Source organism: Podarcis raffonei, chromosome 2, assembly GCF_027172205.1.
Source record: "Podarcis raffonei isolate rPodRaf1 chromosome 2, rPodRaf1.pri, whole genome shotgun sequence".
In the NCBI taxonomy this organism is placed as follows: domain Eukaryota; kingdom Metazoa; phylum Chordata; class Lepidosauria; order Squamata; family Lacertidae; genus Podarcis; species Podarcis raffonei.
In genome coordinates, this window is record NC_070603.1 from 14,569,180 (window position 1) to 14,589,750 (window position 20,571).

The window sequence follows — 20,571 nt, forward strand, 5'->3', positions numbered from 1 at the left end:
TCCTCTAAGGCAGGCATAGCCAAACTTGGTCCTCCAGCTGTTTTGAGACTACAATTCCCATCATCCCTGACCACTGGTCCTGTCAGCTATGGATGATGGGAGTTGTAGTCCCAAAACAGCTGGAGGGCCAAGTTTGGCCATGCCTGCTCTAAGGTCACCTAAACATCCTTGTGACTGCTGGCCTCCCTCTAGTCCACCCCTTGTAGGGGAGGATAGAAGCATAGCTTATTTGGCGGGAAAGTCCCTTATCCCAGCGCAGTGTCCTGCTGCTGTCCCTTATTGATGATGTCCCTTAAATTTCCCAGGTTTCAAAGGAAGCAGCTCCTCTCCCTCCCTCCCTGCCGGCTAGGGAGGAGGGAGGCTCCAGCTGTGTTGCTTGGCTGCGTTGCTCACCCAATAAGGAGTCTAAGAACGACTGCAGGCTGGAGCTTGCATGCCTTGTGCTGGCCGATCAAATCGGCCACGTTGCCTGGGGACTCGCCTTTGCTCAGCGCTTCCCAGCGGAGAGGTGACGGTGGTTTTCCTTGCTGCATTCCCTTTGCCGGGTTGCTGCGCTGTGGGAACCACCGCTTGAGGCTTTGTTTGGCTGCTGGCTGGGCTTTCTGCCTTTGGCTCGGAGGGGCTCAGAAGGTGAACATACCTGTGCTCTGAAAATCCCTTATTTTGGCTGCTGATCCCTTATTTTCGAGGCTGCTGGTCCCTTATTTTCAAATCTGTAAGTTGACAGCTATGGATAGAAGTGAGACTCACCTTAGGATAGGGATAGTGTTGGCTGGTAGGGTATTTTCCTCCAAGAAACTGGGGCAGTTCCATCTTTGGCACTAGGGAATTGTTGATGGAAAGATAGGCTAGCCACATGCTATCAGGTGAACACCAGTGAGCGCTGGCAGTCTGCAGGATCTCCTCTTGGAAGCAAGGGGGGGAAATCAGATATGAGTATCAAGCAGTAAAGCACGTCTGCTGGAGCCCACCTGCCTTTCCTCATGAGAAATGTAGAATGCACGCAGAATGCACAAAGGGGCGCTCTTTGTCTCCGAAAACATCAGTGTCTCTGTTACTTTCCCCCGGATTACTTGTTCAGACACCTCCCCTCTCATTCACCCATAATTTTCAGGCTTCAACAGGCAGGTCACTCTGAACGGTTCTACCAATGTCATCCCTGAAAGCAGCATGTTTATTTCTGGAAAGGTTAAATAAGGAAATAGCTCCCCCTGCAGGCCATGAAAGACACAACTGAACCAATGCACTTCACTACACTTCGGAGTGCTTCATTTAACTTTAATTAAACTGAACCAAGCCTTTATCGATGTTTTGCTGAGTTCTTAAAAGACAGGAGAAAGTGCAAATTGCTCCTAAAGGTAAAGGTACCCCTGCCCGTACGGGCCAGTCGTGTCTGACTCTAGGGTTGTACGCCCATCTCACTTAAGAGGCCGGGGGCCAGCGCTGTCTGGAGACACTTCCGGGTCATGTGGCCAGCGTGACAAAGCTGCTCTGGCGAGCCGGCACCAGCGCAGCACACGGAAACACCGTTTACCTTCCCGCTATAAAGCGGTACCTATTTATCTACTTGCACTTTGATGTGCTTTCGAACTGCTAGGTGGGCAGGAGCTGGGACCGAAAGACGGGAGCTCACCCCGCTGCGGGGATTCAAACCACCGACCATGCGATCGGCAAGTCCTAGGCACTGAGGTTTTACCCACAGCGCCACCCGCGTCCCTTGCTCCTAAATGGCCTTAAATCACCACTGTATGAACTCAGAGGAGAATTGAGAGGAACTATTTTTTGTTTATTTCATAAAATTTGTACACTGCTTGATTGTTTAAAAAAAAAGCCCTCAGAAGTAAAGGCAAGACTTTTAAAATCACAGGTGTGTGAAAGCATTCCACTGTGTTATTTCGGCACTGGATGGGGCGATGCCACCCCCTAGAAGACTGCTGCCCCAGGACTCCTGACTGTGTTCATAGGGCCTTGACCTACTCACCTTCATATAGCCAGTCAGCAATCCCATTGAAGACAACTGCTTGGCGTCCAGATGTGGTGATGCGTTTGGCCCGGCTGGAGACTCCAGGCTGATAATAAATGTCGTTATCCAGGATAAACACCTGGGAAGGGAATAAATCAGTAAGATGACTGGATCAGCTCGTCCGAAATTTCTGGTTCTATGATCGCTACCAGGGATGCAATTCGGTAATTTTAGATTCTATACCGAATTGTATAGAATTGGGGGCTTCCGGCACATACCTCCACATGTGGTGGGAGTGTCCCAAAATCCAACTATTCTGGGCAACAGCCATACGAGAAATATGTAAAATAACTAAACAAGTATTAGATATCACCCCAGAATTGGCCCTACTGAACATCTTCCCAGACAACAACGCCCATTTACACCACAAAGAACTCATAACCCACCTACTTTCAGCAGCCAGAAACACCATAACCAGACACTGGAGAGACCTGTCAGGAGTAAGCATGGACCAATGGTACCAAATAGTATGGGAAACAGCCCTACTAGAAAAATTAACTAATAAACTGAAACTGACACGGGGACAAACAGAAGAAGACACCTTCACCCCGGTATGGCTCCCCTTTATCACATACACAGCCCAACAAGACAATGACAATAATCTACCAACAGCATACAAATCAATATGGCTAACCTGATCCAAAACACACACACACCTCACTCACACACGAAAACAAAGATCACCACAGCCAATCACAAACAAACAATCACACCCTAGGCCAACCCCAACCTCTCTCACCACCAAAGGAACACAAGTGAACAACACAAACAACGCTGACACCAAACTCTACATACATTAAGCATAATAGAAACACCACCACCTGACCCCACCCCCATCCATCTTCCCTCCCTCCACCCCCTTTCTTTCCCCCCCTTTTTTTTTTCTTCGCCCCCTAATGTCTCAACAAATGAAACGGATTTGTAAAAATGTTACATGGGGGGGAAAAAAATACAAGGCATTACACTTCTGTAAAACAAGAAAATCCTAAATAAAATATTTTTAAAAAAAAGAATTGTGGGCTTCCCAATTCAAACAGCAAGGCATATTCCCTCCTTTACTTCAAAATGTGTTAAGCTAACCCTGCTGTATTTTCAATCTGTCACCTCCGCTCCCCAAGTGTTATGTACTGAGTTGAATAGGATCCAAAATGCAGCAGTCTGATTGATCCTAGAACAATAGGATTCAGAATGCAGCAGTCTGATTGGTCCTAGAACAATGCAGCAGTATGATTGGTCCACAGGAGCCACCCAATCCAGCTCCAGGTGGAAGTGAATCCACAACCTGATTGGCCTACAGGAGAATCCCGGAATTAGCCAATCACGTGGGGCCCATTGTGTAAATAATGTATATAAAGCAGATATTGTGGGGGAACTTCCATTCCTCCTCACCACTATGAGATGAATAAAGAGCATGAAATCCACTCTCGACTCCGAGTATATTTCACCAAGTCAACAGAGTTCTTCTGCCCTAAAGTCCTGCCCCAGTGGCACCACGGGTGATCACAGCAACTTTCTAGGGAGGCTAACCTTAACTAAATAGGTTGGGGAGCCAAAGAGGAACTTCACAGGCAAATTGCTGGCTTATGTTGCCATTATCCACTAGGGATCCCTTCTCCAGGTCTTGCCCACAGGGATCAACTGTTGTTGCTGCTGCTGCTGCAGCAGCCATGCTCACAAAGCTCTAACTCAAACTGCTGAGGATGGAAATCAAGTCACAGGCTGACCTGTGTTGTTCTTGGTTGTGACATATGAAATCAACAACAAGAAAACTACCGTTGGGCAAACCTTGCCAGAGATTGGGGTGGGAAGGAAACAGAGGCAAACTGAAAATGTCCTGCTAATCCATTCCCCCAATTAGTATAAACTAGGGCTGCTTTAATTTGTCAGATTAAATCAAATAAACAAGGAATATTCGGTGTTATGTTGGAGGGGATGCCAGGAAACAGGGAATTATGTTCACACGTGGTGGGGGTGGAAATATGTACACTTTTTTTCGACAAAGGGTGCTTAAGGAGATAACAGAAATCACTGGGTTAATGCTAACCAAAAGTCCAGAGGTAGCATTATTTTCAATTTACGATGGGTTGGAAGGTTCGCAGGCTATGCAGGACTTGCTCACAAATTTATTGACAGCTGCACGAATTATTATAGCTAAGAAGTGGAAAGGGCAAGCAGAATATAAAATGGAAGAATGGTATGAAGAGGTGTAGGATATTGCTATTAATTATAAATTAACATGTGCCATTAAGGTAAGATGGGAAATATGCAGGATAAATGATTTTGAGGGTGTTTGGGTAATTTGTACTGTTAAAACAGAAAGGGGTCAAATCACTGCAAGAGGTGTTGAAATTTTGGGAGGTTGGATAGTTACAATGGAATGGGGTGCACATTTTCATTCTTATTTATTTATGATTATTACTTTGTCAATAAAAAATTTAAAAATTGCAAAAATAAAAATAAACTAGGGCTGCTGCCTGAATAACACAAATTTGCAGTCAACGACTTGCTTTCCAGGTAATGAATTAATTTGGTGGGCAAGACAGCTCTGCATTATTATTCCAAAATTATTCCAAAAAAGAGAGGAAAGAATGGGGGTGGTTAGGGTGGGGGAAAGCAATCAATGCCCCCAGCACCAGCCACCTCAGGTGGCAGCCTCACTCTACCTAAGGATAGAGCTGGCCCTGAATTTATGAAAATGTAAGTAAATTGAATAGGTACTTACTAGCTGGTTATCCTGGGATCCCCAGGCTACATATTGCAGACGAACAGTATCCGCCTTGGGCACATCGAGGTTGCTGGTCTCCCTGGAAAAGGAAACATGAGACCACTTTCCTGCAGGAGAATTATTTGGGAAGTGCGGCAGGTGGAAAGAGGGCAGTAGGGCCTCTTATGTTAACGCCTGGTCCACTGTTAGCAAGACTGTGTAATTTGGGGGGTGGGGAGTAAGAGAGACTAAACAAGGGATTACGGTAATCTATTAGTCCCTCTCCAAAGCTAAAAGGGAATTTTGCAAAAATAACCGAATGTATACTGCCGTAGTTGCAACAAACAGCTTCAAATTTTTGATTTATGGTCAAAACAAAAAAATTTTTTTCCTTCCAGTAGCACCTTAAAGACCAACTAAGTTAGTTCTTGGTATGAGCTTTCGTGTGCATGCACACTTCTTCAGATACACTGAAACAGAAGTTGCCAGATCCTTCTATATAGTGAGAAGGTGGGGAGGGGTATTACTCAGAACGGTAGTGGGTAATACCCCTCCCCACCTTCTCACTCTTTTTTGTTTTGACTATGGCAGACCAACACGGCTACCTATCTGTAACTTGATTTATGGTGTGTGGTTTTAATAAAATAGGGACAAGGAAACTGCGGCTCACCAGCTGTTTTACAACCCCACCCAGCACAGCCAACAGTCAGGGTGATTTGGGGACCCCACAGCTTCCCACAGCATCCTTGAATATACTCAATACTTTTAAAATAATCTAGGCTTAAGTATATAAATACGAAGTAAAGTGAAATGAAACAACCGTTAAGTTTATGGTACAGTGCTGAAACCATGGGATTGGGAACAACGAACCAGAGCAAGAAATATTTGGTGCTGAACAATCAATGACACAGTCTTGTTTAATTAAAGATCTGGAGGACTAACCCAATGAGGGAAGGCTGAAGGTGTCTGTGTAAATTTAGGAAGATATTTCACAAGTTACAAGACTCCAGCACAGTGAGAACTTCTGGGTAAGAATTAATGTGAAACCTGAGTGTAGTATTATAAGATGTGACAAACCCCTCATGCGGTTTCCGCACACAGTACATGCTGGGAACTCAGCTGTGTATTCATTGAGCGAAAAATCCTAAGTATGCGATCGCTGAGCACTGTAATCTGCTAATGGATTTCACATTAATTCCTATGCATAGACCGTAATGCCTACTGAGAGATTTCGTAATGGCAAACTGGCTGTCAGCCTACAGGAAAGCAGGAAGGGTGTTTTTTAAAATAAAAATAAAAAAGATCTCTTTATTTAAATGTTCTTTTAACAAGCATAACTAATTACATAATTACTAAGACCACAAAGTATTACAAACACCGGTTTTTTTTTTAAAAAATAAAATGTAAAGGGTGTCAGAATGAAGAATATGTGTGTTTATGTTAAAAGCTGCTCTGCCAATCCACAGCAGTAGGATAATAATTTTTGGTACTCACAACACATGTGACCCAGGTCCCAAAGGTTGTGGACCCCTTTAAGATATAGAAGTGGGGCATACATGATGGAATAGATGCAAATAACAATACAGCAAATAAAGACCTCCTTGTTCTATTTGAATAAATTCATCCTATGGTGCAGGTCCAGTTCTTACCTGGTGCCCAAGTTATAGATCAAGTAGTGAGCTGTGAAAGAGTAGCGGAAAACCTACAGACCAGCAGGAAATTAAAAAAATGATGTTAGTGTGGAACAGTAGACGCTTCCTGGGACATCAATTCTCCCCTTTTCTGCAGCAGCTTCGGCTAATGGTAACCAAGGTGGTTGGCTTGCCTGGCAATCAGATAGGAAGAAGTGATGGACAAGTTTTGCCCAAAGCTGGATTCCTTTGGAGCTTGAGTGGTCCAACCAAATCCAGCACTCCCCAGTCAACCACACCATGTTGGCTCTAAGACCCTTAGGAGCGAAAGGGGTCATTTTAATTTACTCTACCTGCCTTTTTAAAAATTTTTGCCTTCACCTAACCAAGCTGGATGGGACGCGGGTGGCGCTGTGGGTTAAACCACAGAGCCTAGGACTTGCCGATCAGAAGGTCGGCGGTTCGAATCCCCGCGACGGGGTGAGCTCCCGTTGCTCGGTCCCTGCTCCTGCCAACCTAGCAGTCAAAGTACCTTCCAGCGGGAAGGTAAACGGCATTTCTGTGCGCTGCTCTGGTTCGCCAGAAGATGCTTAGTCATGCTGGCCACATGACCCGGAAGCTGTACGCTGGCTCCCTCGGCCAATAAAGCGAGATGAGCGCCGCAACCCCAGAGTCTGCCACAACTGGACCTAATGGTCAGGGGTCCCTTTACCTTTTAACCAAGCTGGATAGGCTTATATACTTGGGTCACATCCATAAAATACACTTAAAGCACATTTAGAACTGATGGCTTCCCCCACAGAATTCTGGGAACCTCCGCTTACCCATCGCGGAGTTACAATTCCTCCCAGCACCCTTAAAGAACTACAGCTCCCAGGATTCTTTGAGGCAAGTTGTGTGCTTTAAAATGTATGGTGCAGACGTGACCTTGGCTCCACTTCTCAATCCTGTTGAAGATGCCTTCTAGGTCCGACATCAGCAGGGATGTGGGTGGCGCTGTGGTCTAAACCACTGAGCCTCTTGGGCTTGCCAGTCAGAAGGACGGTGGTTCGAATCCCCGCGACAGGGTGAGCTCCCGTTGCTCTGTCCCAGCTTCTGCCAACCTAGCAGTTCGAAAGCACACCAGTGCAAGTAGTAAATAGGTACCACTGCAGTGGGAAGATAAACAGCGTTTCCATGCGCTCTGGTTTCCGTTGCGCCAGAAGCGGTTTAGTCATGCTGGCCACATGACTCGGAAAGCTGTCTGTGGACAAACGCCGGCTCCCTCAGCCTGAAAGCAAGATGAGCGCCGCAACCCCACAGTTGCCTTTGACTGGACTTAACCGTCCAGGAGTCCTTTACCTTAGACGTGTGATCACAGATGCACTTAGATGGCACTTGTGGACTGGAAATCCGAGGAGAGGCTTGATTTTCACTTATAATCAAATGACCATGGGATGGGATGAGGAAAGGAGTTGATCTATGCTCTATGCAAAGCCCAATTTTGGGTACCTGTAAGGTGTTTTTGCAAAATATTGATCTGGCACTTCTGCTGCTGCATTAAATTTGGAAGCTCCTGGGTGTTGTAGCTGCCAGTCCTGCTACACTTAGTAGTTCATAGGCTTCTAGCAAGTCTGGCTTCACCCTCCCTTTCTCACAGCTCCCAGAGATGTGGTTCTTGGTTTAGCCCCTCTTACTGGCGCCTTTCCAGAAGTTCATTCTAGCCACCGACAAACTGATGGCTGCTCAAACAGCCCTATAGCCTAGCTGCATCATTACCGGCCCCACACCGGGCATCCTATATGATGTCAGGTGTAGGGCAGGTATGTGTGGCTTGGCCACAACAGTCTCGCACTCCAAATGGGGAGACCTGGTGGACCAAATCAGGTCCACAGACCAGAGGTTCCCCACCTATGAGATAGACTACAGTCCCATTAGAAAACTTTGGTGTATTGGCAGGAATGGATAGAGAAGCAAGATTGATTTTCCACAGCTGGCATGGAGAACGGTGACTCCGCACTTTCGCACATTTGTATGGTTTATAATTATCCAAGATGGGAACAGAGAAAGGCGGCCAATTTCAGCACCAACTGGCCTGTTCAAGATTCTGTTAGTGATAAATCTTGACCCTTTCTGGGGCAGGTGGCGGGTGGATCGATTCCAGCACCTCAGATATTTAAAGGTTTTGCCTTTTCTTTTCTTTTCAATGCATTGGGTGGAGGAATTAACCAGCCTGCAAGCACTTTGGGCCCTTACCTGCTGCACATCGCAAGCCAAAAGCAGGAACTGCAAATCCGGTGACACTTGGAAGTGGGAGGCTTTCAAGAAATGCTGTGGAAGGGGAAGGAAAGAGGGGATGAAAGAAGAATGGGGTTGTTAATGTAAGATGGGGCAACTGCACCTATTATTGAGGCCAAGTTTATTTTCTTTTTCATATTGAAACCTGTCAGGTGCTCAGAGCCCAAGAACCGGTGAGCAACCCAAGCTGAGAACAAGTTGGCTAAAGACCAGGAGTCTGGTCTGCTGTGACAACATAGGAAGCTGCCTTAAACTTAGTCACCTCATTGGTCCATCTAGTTTGGTATTGTCTGCATCTCTTGGTATTGGGTCTCCAGCTGTTTTTGGACTACAATTCCCATCATCCCTGGCCACTGGTCCTGCTAGCTAAGGATGATGGGAGTTGTAGTCCAACAACAGCTGTTTGGGAAACTCTGGTCTAACACCAAGGGTGGTGTAGGAGCCCTTCAGATGTTGTTGGGGCCCAACTCCCACCAACCTTGAAGATTGGCCATGCTGTCTAGGACTGGTGGGAGATGGAATCCAACCACATCTGGAGGGCCAGAGGTTCTATGCTGACTGACAGCAGCGTTCCAGGGTTTCAGGCAGGGGTCTCTTCTCAATCCTACCTAAAGATGGCTGGGATGGAGCCTGCAACTTTCTGGCTTGAAAGCACTGAGCTGCAGACCTTTCCCACCTGAAGGAAGAACTGATAGCTGCTCTCAGTCATCTGTAGAGCTCTGTTTCAGGACAGGGGCACCCAAATTGATCTTCTGGGGTCACCAGAGTTGTCTGCAGTTTTCTCTTGTAAACAGCAACACTTGGTGATGATACAGTGAAGGTAGAAGTGGAATGAGGGTGTCTCTCCCGGGCAATTGGTTCCTCAAGCACCGAAGAGGGGCAAAATATTGATATGGCACTTTGGCCATTACATTAGATTTGGAAGTTTATGGGTTTTGTAGCTTCCCTCTTGCCCCTCCTGTGCATAGCTGTCAACGTTTCCCTTTATTTAAAGGGAAATTCCCTTATTCCAAATAGGATTCCTCACAAGAAAAGGGAAAAGTTGACAGCTATGCTCCTGTGGGGAACGCGGATGGCGCTGTGGGTTAAACCACAGAGCCTAGGACTTTCCGATCAGAAGGTCGGCAGTTCGAATCCCCGCGATGGGGTGAGCTCCCGTTGCTCGGTCCCTGCTCCTGCCAACCTAGCAGTTCGAAAGCACGTCAAAGTGCAAGTAGATAAATAGCTACCGCTCCGGTAGAAAGGTAAACGGCGTTTCTGTGTGCTGCTCTGGTTCGGCAGAAGCGGCTTAGTCATGCTGGCCACATAATCCGGAAGCTGTACGCCGACTCCCTCGGCCAATAAAGCGAGATGAGCGCCGCAACCTCAGAGTCAGTCACGACTGGACCTAATGGTCAGGGGTCCCTTTACCTTTACCTATGCTCCTGTGGCACTTGACAGTTTGCTGGCTTTCAGCAAGTGAGGCTTCACCCTCACAGCTCCCATAGCCAAATGCCTTCAGTTGTGGCTTTGGCCTCATCCATCCTTATCTGTGCCTTTCGGTGAGTTCTTTCCAGTGAGCTGTATTCATTCTGGACTCCCACTTGAAGGCTGCCTGCAGCTCAGCTTTGAAAAGCCCTTCCTCCTTGCTCATTTCATACTCCAGTGCTCCAGAAATCTGTCTCATGATGCTCTGCATACCAATTTTTAGAGATCCTGGGTTGTATCCTGTCGCGCAGCGGTAAATTAATCAACGCAGCGTCTTCTTTATAAACAGAATAAAACTTTTACTTGAAGAAAACAAACTTCTTCACAAATAGCATTGTTAAAGAGCATACACAGAGTGCTCATAGCAGCTATCTGACTCTTCACAGAGGCACAGTCTTAGTTAGTAATTTACTAGAGTCCTGGAGCCACTCTGTCTGCCTTAGCTTTACATAGCAACAGCAGCAGCACTATTCCACAGACTACTAGATACACAATCCATACAGCTCTCTGACTGAGGCCCATAGACAGGCTGGCTACTTTTTATAGGGAGAATGAATTATCATCCAAGATGAGTCACGAGTCACAGTGACTTGGCAGTTTGCTGTTAGCAGTTAACAGCAGGCTTGGGCTTGAATGATTGTGTAGGCCTTGCCTTACTGCTTCTGCTCTTAAGAACCTTAGTCTCACGACATATCCAACCTTCTCTGCCTGCTAGTACAAGGTCTTTTGTGCGAGTGGATGAGTTGAGCAAGGAGAAATCCAACGCAACAGGGTCACTAGGGGGAACTCACAGTGCAACAGATTGCACAATCTATTGTGCAAGAAAATTAGCAGCAACCTGCTTCCACTGACACAAAACATTCCACCGGCAGAAAAAAAGGATTCCGCTAAATGACTTTAACTTAGTGCTACGTTGGAGACAACCCATAGTTTGGCTCCAAAGGATCTCCTAAACTTCTGTGATCAGCAGTGGATTGCAAGCCGCTGTTCTTACCAAATCTCTGTCCTCCACCAAGAGGGTGCTGTTCTTTTGGCCAATGTGCCACTTCATCACGGTCCCTGTATCGCTGAGCTCCACCAACTCATCGTCTGGGCAAAGAAAAAGCAAGCAAGCAGGGTGCCCAAATTAACTTCTCAACTTACTTACACGCCACACTCATTTTACACTTCGAGAGGTTTTTGTGTGTGTTATGTACTGAAGTTCTCACCCTGGGCCAGCAGGAGGATACTGTAGATAGTTATGCAAATAAGGGATCGAAAGTGACGTTCAGTGATTGGATAGTTTTAGAAAATTGTTACTGTTGCATTGTAGTGGAGCTCTATATAAGCAGGCTGGCTGAACCCTTCAGTTCAGTTCTGTCCTGGCCTGTGAATAAACAAGAGCTGTTTGAAGAATCGCTGTGTCGTCTGATATGTTCACCCACAACTTAACAGTGTGTGTATAGAACAACTAACAAATGCAAAAATAGTGATAAATGTAATACACAGAAGTTGGCTTCTTCTACAGAAGCACAGGAAAGGGAAGGAAACTACCTGAGGCTGAGAAAATAAAAGAAAATAGGTGGTTTGCTTTCCAGACCAACTCTAGTCAAACTTCCCCATTCAAGAAGCCCTCCATTGCAGAATTCACCTTTGCTTCATCCACTAGGTTTTAACCCCTTTCCCACAGCTAGATGTTGAATCCAGACTTTAGAACATTTAAAAAGAAGTGTTGCTGTGGTATCTGAGGACTAAACTACACATGGCATTAATTGAATGGATGCAGTTGTTATAAGAATTTAAGGTCTCAGATACATAAATTAAATATTCATAAATTTACAAGGCAAACACCTACATAAGTATGTAAACCACGTGTCTGAAATAGTACAGGAGAATAATCCTGAAATCATTTTGACTCTCCCAAATTGACCTCAAACGTTTCTCTGCGAGGAGGAAGGAAATGGGAAAGCCTCCATTGTCTTTTGCTTACCTGTCTTAAAGGGCATCTTTGCGTATGAATAGGGTGAGCTTGTGACCTGGATTCCAGAATTAAAGTATTTACCATCACAAAATAATAGCCAGGCTGCCCAAGTAAGCAATCACTGGCCATTGTCAGGTATCCTGGCAGACAGGATTTCTGTTGTAGACTGCCTCCTCTTATGATTTATGTATGATGTTTTTGGTGGTGGTCTTGAGCTAAAGGGTGGGCAATTTCAAAAGTTTATATAAGGGCGTGCGCACCATTGTTCTGGGTTCCTCCTCCCTCCTGCATGTGGTGAGTGGGGACCCTGTTGCAACAGTTTAATAAAGATCAAGCCCAGCTCTACCTCTCTTTTAAATCAGAACCAGTGAAGGCGGTGAAGGTCCTGTGTGAGTGTCTGGAAGCGGTTGGAGGATGGATGGCGGCTAACAGATTGAGGTTGAATCCTGACAAGACAGAAGTACTGTTTTGGGGGGACAGGAGGCGGGCAGGTGTGGAGGATTCCCTGGTCCTGAATGGGGTAACTGTGCCCCTGAAGGACCAGGTGCGCAGCCTGGGAATCATTTTGGACTCACAGCTGTCCATGGAGGCACAGGTCAAATCTGTATCCAGGGCAGCTGTTTACCAGCTCCATCTGGTACGTAGGCTGAGACCCTATCTGCCTGCAGACTGTCTCGCCAGAGTGGTACATGCTCTGGTTATCTCCCGCTTGGACTACTGCAATGCGCTCTACGTGGGGCTACCTTTGAAGGTGACCCGGAAACTACAACTAATCCAGAATGCGGCAGCTAGATTGGTGACTGGGAGCGGCCGCCGAGACCATATAACACCGGTCTTGAAAGACCTACATTGGCTCCCAGTACGTTTCCGAGCACAATTCAAAGTGTTGGTGCTGACCTTTAAAGCCCTAAACGGCCTCGGTCCAGTATATCTGAAGGAGCGTCTCCTCCCCCATCGTTCTGCCCGGACACTGAGGTCCAGCTCCGAGGGCCTTCTGGCGGTTCCCTCACTGCGAGAGGCCAAGTTACAGGGAACCAGGCAGAGGGCCTTCTCGGTAGTGGCGCCCGCCCTGTGGAATGCCCTCCCATCAGATGGATGTCAAAGCGATAAACATCTACCTGACATTCAGAAGACATCTGAAGGCAGCCCTGTTCAGGGAAGTTTTTAATATGTGACATTTTAGTGTATCTTTCATCTTTGTTGGAAGCCGCTCAGAGTGGCTGGGGAAACCCAGCCAGATGGGCGGGGTACAAATAATAAATTATTATTATTATTATTATTATTATTATTATTATTAGCCGCTTTGCTTCTCAATATTCTCTGATTGGCCTCTGTTATTTTATCCTACCAATAGGGAACCCACTTAAGGACTCTATACGGGCTCTTGGATACCCCATAAGGGAAAAGAAGCAGATTTTGTTTACATCACAGTCATGTGTGCCTTTTTTTGTAAACAGCAGTCAGGCCAGAGCAGCCTCAAAAGTGTGGCGGGTGGTAAAGAGAAGTTTAATTCTTATTTCCCCTGCCACACTCCCAACAAGTCTCTTCTCTGAAGGTGTTATTTGCAGTTGAGGGAAAACTCCCACCGGTGCCAAAGGACACTTCCCTTGAAATACAAACGACAGCTTCAGAGAGGATATTAGTTTTGAGACTGCAACAGGGAGAAGAAAACTTCTCCCCACCCAGCTTCCAGGGTCCGCAAGCTACTCAGGATTCCCTACAGCTGCTGTTGGGAACCCCTTGGGCACTATGGTGGGGCAAGGCGGGAAAATAAAACAAATACAAATAAATAAAATAATCTCACATCTAATTTGACCCTGAAATGAGGAAAATACCGTTATAGGTTTCAGGGGGGGGTGGTCCCGCTAAACCCTATAAATTTCTAAATGGTAGGATTTCAGTTATTTGGGATGTGAAGGGAGAAATACAAGCTATAGAGGAATTCATGAACTAGCCTATGCAAAAAACGACCTGGTCAAGCTAGGCCCATTAAGAAACAATATAGGGCCATTGAGGGGCATTGAAAACTGTCCTCCGCCCTTGCTCTAGGGGTTTGGAAGGTTGCCAGGGTAACTGGGTGTGAGGTAACAGGAAAAGAGAGTTTTAGCAGGGTGTTCTGGGAACAAGAAGGAAGAAGAAATACTTGGATCCATCTTGGGCAGGCTGGCTGAAGGCTGGCTGCACTGCTGTGAGGGACAAACTCCTCTTGAAATGACCATGCTGTAAGATCTGGACTCCCTCCATGCAGAGTGAAGGTGTAAATAGGTGAATAAACCACATTTCTGAAAGCTATGACAATCTCCATCATGTCTCAGTTCTCCAAAGGACCACAGACCCCGGGTGAGTGCCTGGAACCCCATGGGCTCTTGCCACCGGGAGGCACCTAACTTTTGTAGCAATATGTTAAATAATCTAAGGGGCTGCAAGTACTTGGGAACGTTCAAAATGGACTGAAGGGCAAGGTTTTCATTGGATCTGGATGTGACAAATTGATCTTGTAAACTGGTTCAACTTGTGCCAATCAACATATTTCTCATTCAATACACCTCCATCCCTGGAGACGATGTTTCAGGGTGGATTGGGTCATGGAGTCATGATCAAGGTATTTGTTGATATGTAAAAAAATTGTTATCTTGCGATTCTCTAGCAAAACTGTTTTTGAATACTCTGGACTTCCTGTGAAGTTTGTCAGGGTTTCCCCAAGGAGAAGGTCAGAAGGGAACACAAACTTCCATAAGAGCCTTTCTTATACTAAATCAGGCCATTTGAGTGTCTAGCTCAATCTTGTCTATGTCAGACATGGGGAACCTATAGGCTTCCAGTTGTTTCTGGGCTGCACCCCTGGCAGAGGATTTTGGGAGCTGCAGTCCAGCAGCATTTAGAGGTCCATAGATTCCCCAACAGTGGTGTACACGGTCTGACAGACATTCTCCATGCTTTCAGCAGGGTTTTAAGTAGCCAAGAATTGAACCTGAGATCTTCGACATGCTAAGCAGATTCTCTACTGCTAACCTACAGCCCAGCCCATGTCCCCAGGTTACATATTGCCATGTTATTGAATGCCCACTGCCCTATGGAACCGTAGAAGAGGTTTTGGGCATTTTCTAGGCCAAACTGTTGGTTCATAAAAGACATTGGTTCCTCGTAAAACCACGAGTGTGGAATAAATTCCACCCAGCAGCCTTTAGTCCAAACAAATTGGCTTATTGAACATCTTATTGACACGTCCGCGTTCTAGCACATATCAGAGGAAAACAACTCACCTGTCACCCAATGTATCTGGGGTTGGTGGAGTTGGAAATCATCACTCTCCAGGTCATCAAGAGTCAGAGGAGTGCGGAAGCCAATTGGGGGGTCTTCTAGATATGGAAAGACAAGGGTGAACAGCTGACTAGTAGTGTGCAGTGCCACTACTGTGTGTTCTGGGCAATCTAGAGCACAGACAGGAAACCTGTGGCTCTTCAGGTGTGGTTGGACTACAACTCCCATCATTCTTGACCGCTGATCCATGCTGGCTGGGGCAGATGGGAACTGGAGGTCAACAACAGCAAGGGAGCCACCGATTCCTCAAGACATACAGGCCTTTTATAAGGGCTTCAGCATGCATATTAAACATGCGAGGAAGGCAAAAAGTGGAACTGTGCAGGGATAGTCAGATCTGTCCATTTCCGTTTCTAATTTTTCCAGTCTTCCATTGAGTTCTGCACATTTCCACAACAGCTGGATTATTTTTTTTAAAGTCCTCGGGGAGTTTCACCAGCATTTTAGTGCAGATTTCTCTTCATTTGACCATTTTTACTTGCAATTTTGCCTCATATACCCATTTTTCCTAATGTTTTTATTTTCCCTAATACAATGCACTTCTGTACGCAACAGTTTCATAATTATTATTATTTTATTATTTGTACCCTGCCAATCTGACTGGGTCGCCCCATTGGGTCGCACTCTTTATCCTCCTAGCCATAGGCACTACAGATTTACTTGGCTGGAGAAATGGCTTGCCAACTTCAGAGAAGCACAGGTTTTGAAGGACAGCTGTGTTTCAGTCTGCGTACTATTTCACAAAGCACAAATTGTGTAGGCTGGCCTTCAAATGTGAACGGATCCGAATTTCTCCGCGGTCTTAGTTACAGGTGCCTGGCAATGTGCTCACTGCCTGCCTGGCTCCCAGACTTTTATAGTCAACACTCTTGAGACAGCCAAGCAGAAAAGCAGAGTGAGTAGGAGCAAATCAGCAAAGAGATCGGCATTGCCATGGAGGCAGGGCTGTGCATCTTGGAAGAGTAAAAGGAAGGGAAACTGGGCTCACCAGGAAGAGAGCTGGCCCCTGCTTTTATGTACACCTCTGAGTCTCCAAAGGGTATACTCAATGAAGTCTTGTACTTCTGCACTAATAGCCCATTATGCAAAGAATCTGCAGTGCCTAATTCGACTTCCATTGCACCAGTTTATTCAGATTACATACACAGGTGGCTGGCAGCTGATTTCCCTTTTAATGCTTCTCATTTTTAAAAAGCAAAATACTCCAATTATGCTTTTTAACCCCTGGAGGACCAAGAATGTGTCAAAAGTTTCCACTACGCTTAAAGGTAAAGGAAAAGGGACCCCTGACCATTAGGTCCAGTCGTGACCAACTCTGGGGTTGCGGCGATCATGTCGCTTTATTGACCGAGGGAGCCGGTGTACAGCTTCCGGGTCATGTGGCCAGCATGACTAAGCCGCTTCTGGCAAACCAGAGCAGCGCACGGAAACACCGTTTACCTTCCCGCCGGAGCAGTACCTATTTATCTACTTGCACTTTGACGTGCTTTCGAACTGCTAGGTTGGCAGGAGCAGGGACCGAGCAACAGGAGCTTACCCCATCATGAGGATTCGAACTGCCGAGCTTCTGATCGGCAAGTCCTAGGCTCTGGGGTTTAACCCACAGTGCCACCCGCGTCCCCTCCACTACGCTTAGGGTTGCCATATTTCAAGAAGTAAAAATCTGGACACAAAAAGTTATGCTGTTTTTGGGAAGGTTGCTGAGCTTTTTTTGCAAAAAGTTTGCTGATTTCACCCCAGACACTAATTCCATCATTGGCATCCCGGATGTGCCCAGGAAAATCCGGGTGTAAGGCAAACCTAACTAAGCTACCGCCCATGAAAGCACTCTGCCCTGTGGGCATCACCTGGAGTGAGCATCAGGATAGCCACAATGATGACCGACGCCAGCATCGCCACTACCAACATTGCGATCCCAATTCCCTTCCAGTTGCGAGGCGGGGAGCTGCTGAACCCCATGTTCTGCGTGAGGAGGGAGAGAAAAGATCCTTGGTTAGTGCAAACCAGCTTGCTTCGTTCCAAGTTTAGCTATGAGTGTTTAACTCGTCCCATGTTAAACCAAGCGGAAGAGGGCTATCTATTTCCTCCCATGAGTTACAAGACCGTATCTGCTCCAAAAACCATTGATTGTGAGATGGCCAGATAGCATAAACCATGGTACGCTTATGAACCATGGTACGCTTATGAACCATGGTGCCCAAACCAACAAGGTGGCCTTCAGATGTTTTAAGAGTCTAGCCTTCATCATCGCTGACCATTGGGGCTGATATGATGTTAGAGACTTGGAAGTCCAGTAATGTATGGAGGGTAGGAGCACGCTGTCCTGGCATCTTCCAGTGGAGTTAAAAAGACCAGATTCCTAGGTGTAAACTGGATTCATGGAGTAACCTGGCTTTGCTCCCTCCGGTGGAGTCAAAAGGATTCCTAGCTGAAGCCAGGGTGTGGCTGATGTTGCATGCTGAAAGCTTCTAGGAGCCACAGGTGAGAGGTGAGTGCAGGGTAGAGGGGCCAAAGATGGACATACTACCTCAGACATGACATGTCCGCACCAGAAGTACTGCCCCTCCCCTAACACCCCATACACTCCAAAAAACAGAACCACTGATATGCAAGACTCCAGGTTTGCGATCATGGCAGGTGTGGCTGTGTGGCCTAATGGAGAAGTCATCTACAGTGGTACCTTGGGTTACATACGCTTCAGGTTACATTCGCTTCAGGTTACACACTCCGCTAACCCAGAAATAGTGCTTCAGGTTAAGAACTTTGCTTCAAGATAAGAGCAGAAATCGTGTTCTGGCGGCGCGGCGGCAGCAGGAGGCCCCATTAGCTAAAGTGGTGCTTCAGGTTAAGAACAGTTTCAGGTTAAGAACGGACCTCCAGAACGAATTAAGTAATTAACCCAAGGTACCACTGTATATCCATGATGCCTCTTCATAAAAAAAATATCCCACTGAGTTCTGTGAATACAGGTTGTACGGCCTAAGGCAGTCCGCTCTTCTTCACAAAGATATTCCTCAGGCTGGGATAGGATTCTAGGCTGGTCATTTATTACTTTTTGCTTCCCCTATAGAAACCAGGAGGTGCTAATTAAAAAAATTAAAAAAAGGCTGATAGAGGCTAGCTCTCCTATTGATCTATAAACCCACAGGGCTTTTAAACTAATTGCCTGGCACCATTTCTGTTCTTTCCCCCCCTTGCGGGTATTTTCAGTCTTAATTAAGAGATCACTTCAGAGAACTGCCAAAGCAGCTTGGATCAGAGCCCGGCAGGAAGAGTTCATGGCCCACCCCAAAGCACATCTTTGCTCCTGAAACATTTGGACTTGGAAGCCACAGTTTGGCTCCCCATGCTGCAATGGTGGCCCTACAGCTCTCTTGAGAGCAGTGATTGATGTTCCCCACAACAGAGACTTTGTGGGCAGCTGTTGCGTTTAAAATTCCCCACATTCAAACCTGTCCCACCCTGGGCAATTGGGTTTCCAGTCTAAGGCAGATCAAGGAACGAGCTTTTCCTACAAAGGAGGTGCGGGGAACTTTTGGTCCTCCAGATGTTACTGGACTACAATTTCCATCATCCCTGGCCATTGGCCATACCTGCTGGGGCTGATAAGAGTTCTATCTCAGCAACATCTGGAGGCACAAAGTTCCCCCACAACTGCTATAAAGGATGCTCCTGAACTCAACCTTGGACAGTGGTACCTCAGGTTACATACGCTTCAGGCACATTGGCGTGAGTAGTAACTGAGGCGCCGAGCCTGTCGCATATTAATTGGTGGCAGCATCCTGATACGAAGTTAAAACCCACACAGAAACGTACCCAGAGACACAGAACAACCGGTTTAATAAAGTAGTGATGTTATTTTAGTAAAAGGAGAAAAATTTCCTGTCAGAAAATGACCAGCAAGCACCAAGCGAAAGAGACTCGGGATGACCGAGGGCAGGGAGCTGCTGCATCTGAGGAGAATCCTAGTACAGTGGTACCACGGGTTACATACGCTTCAGGTTAAAGACTCCGCTAACCCAGAAATAGTACCTCGGGTTAAGAACTTTGCTTCAGGATGAGAACAGAAATCGTGCTGCAGCGGCAGCAGGAGGCCCCATTAGCTAAAGTGGTGCTTCAGGTTAAGAACAGTTTCAGGTAAAGAACGGACCTCTGGAACGAATTAAGTACTTAACCTGAGGTACCACTGTATTGGAAAATCCTAGAATTAGCTGGTTTCACTATAAAGCAGGGACAATGGACCTGTGGCCCTCCAGATGTTGTGGTCCTCTAGATGTCATACAGTCCCACATCACCCCTGGCTATTGGCAATGCTGCCTGGGGCTGATGGGAGCTGCAGTCCAGCCATAGCTGGAGGGCACAAAGTTCTCCACCACTGCAGGACACAATCTAAGTACAGTGGTACCTCGGTTTACACACGCTTCAGGTGACAGACACTTCAGGTTACAGACTCCGCTAACCCAGAAATAGTACCTCCGGTTAAGAACTTTGCTTCAGGATGAGAACAGAAGTCGTGCTCCGGTGGCGCGGCAGCAGTGGGAGGCCCCATTAGCTAATGTGGTGCTTCAGGTTAAGAACAGTTTCAGGTTAAGAATGGACCTCCGGTACGAATTAAGTACTTAACCCGAGGTACCACTGTACTGGATGAGGGCAGCTCCAGGTTGTGGGTGCGATTCAACTGAAGCAGCCTGGGTGCCTCTATCACATCTGCCAACTACTGCCAAGAGCAGGATCCCACGGCATATCTGAACTGGTTCATTGCCCCTGCCCCACATAACCTCAGTAGAGGAACCCTCTGCATATGCTCAAGACAACTAATAGGACTTCAGTTAATATCGGCGGGCAGATGTCACTGGTGAGACAATCCCCATTTGTGGTAGCACCACAAGGAGTTAGGTGTCAGGGAAATGGTCAATAAATAAGATAAATTCAAGCCAGTGATGTCATGGGTCCGCACTGGTCACTTTTAGCCATTGCATGGGCACAATTTAGTGGTGTCTGTGCTATATAACCTGGGCTAATTCTCCTCTTCTTTCACTGTTACTTGAGAGCCTTGTGTGCATGAAATTACTCTTCAGTCACCCTAACTGGTTTAGCTGCCCCTACATCTAGTAAATTCACACACCGTGGAAATGGTTACGCAAAACCTCTCTCTCTCTCTCTCTCTCCAATTTCTAGTTTATGGCCT

General features: G+C 46.6%; 1 protein-coding gene across 2 annotated transcripts in view; it reads right to left on the reverse strand.

Annotated features, from left to right (window-relative positions):
• Positions 1–20,571, reverse strand: part of LOC128406913 (inactive dipeptidyl peptidase 10-like) — a 53,980-nt gene that overhangs the window by 31,367 nt on the left and 2,042 nt on the right. For both annotated transcript variants that reach the window (XM_053374798.1, XM_053374789.1), the window contains exons 2-9: positions 17,231–17,345; positions 15,326–15,421; positions 11,097–11,191; positions 8,594–8,668; positions 6,377–6,429; positions 4,746–4,827; positions 1,982–2,102; positions 751–905 (exon numbers count right to left, since the gene is read on the reverse strand). In XM_053374798.1, the coding sequence (XP_053230773.1) occupies positions 751–905; positions 1,982–2,102; positions 4,746–4,827; positions 6,377–6,429; positions 8,594–8,668; positions 11,097–11,191; positions 15,326–15,421; positions 17,231–17,345 (792 nt within the window). The remainder of the gene's footprint in view (positions 1–750; positions 906–1,981; positions 2,103–4,745; positions 4,828–6,376; positions 6,430–8,593; positions 8,669–11,096; positions 11,192–15,325; positions 15,422–17,230; positions 17,346–20,571) is intronic.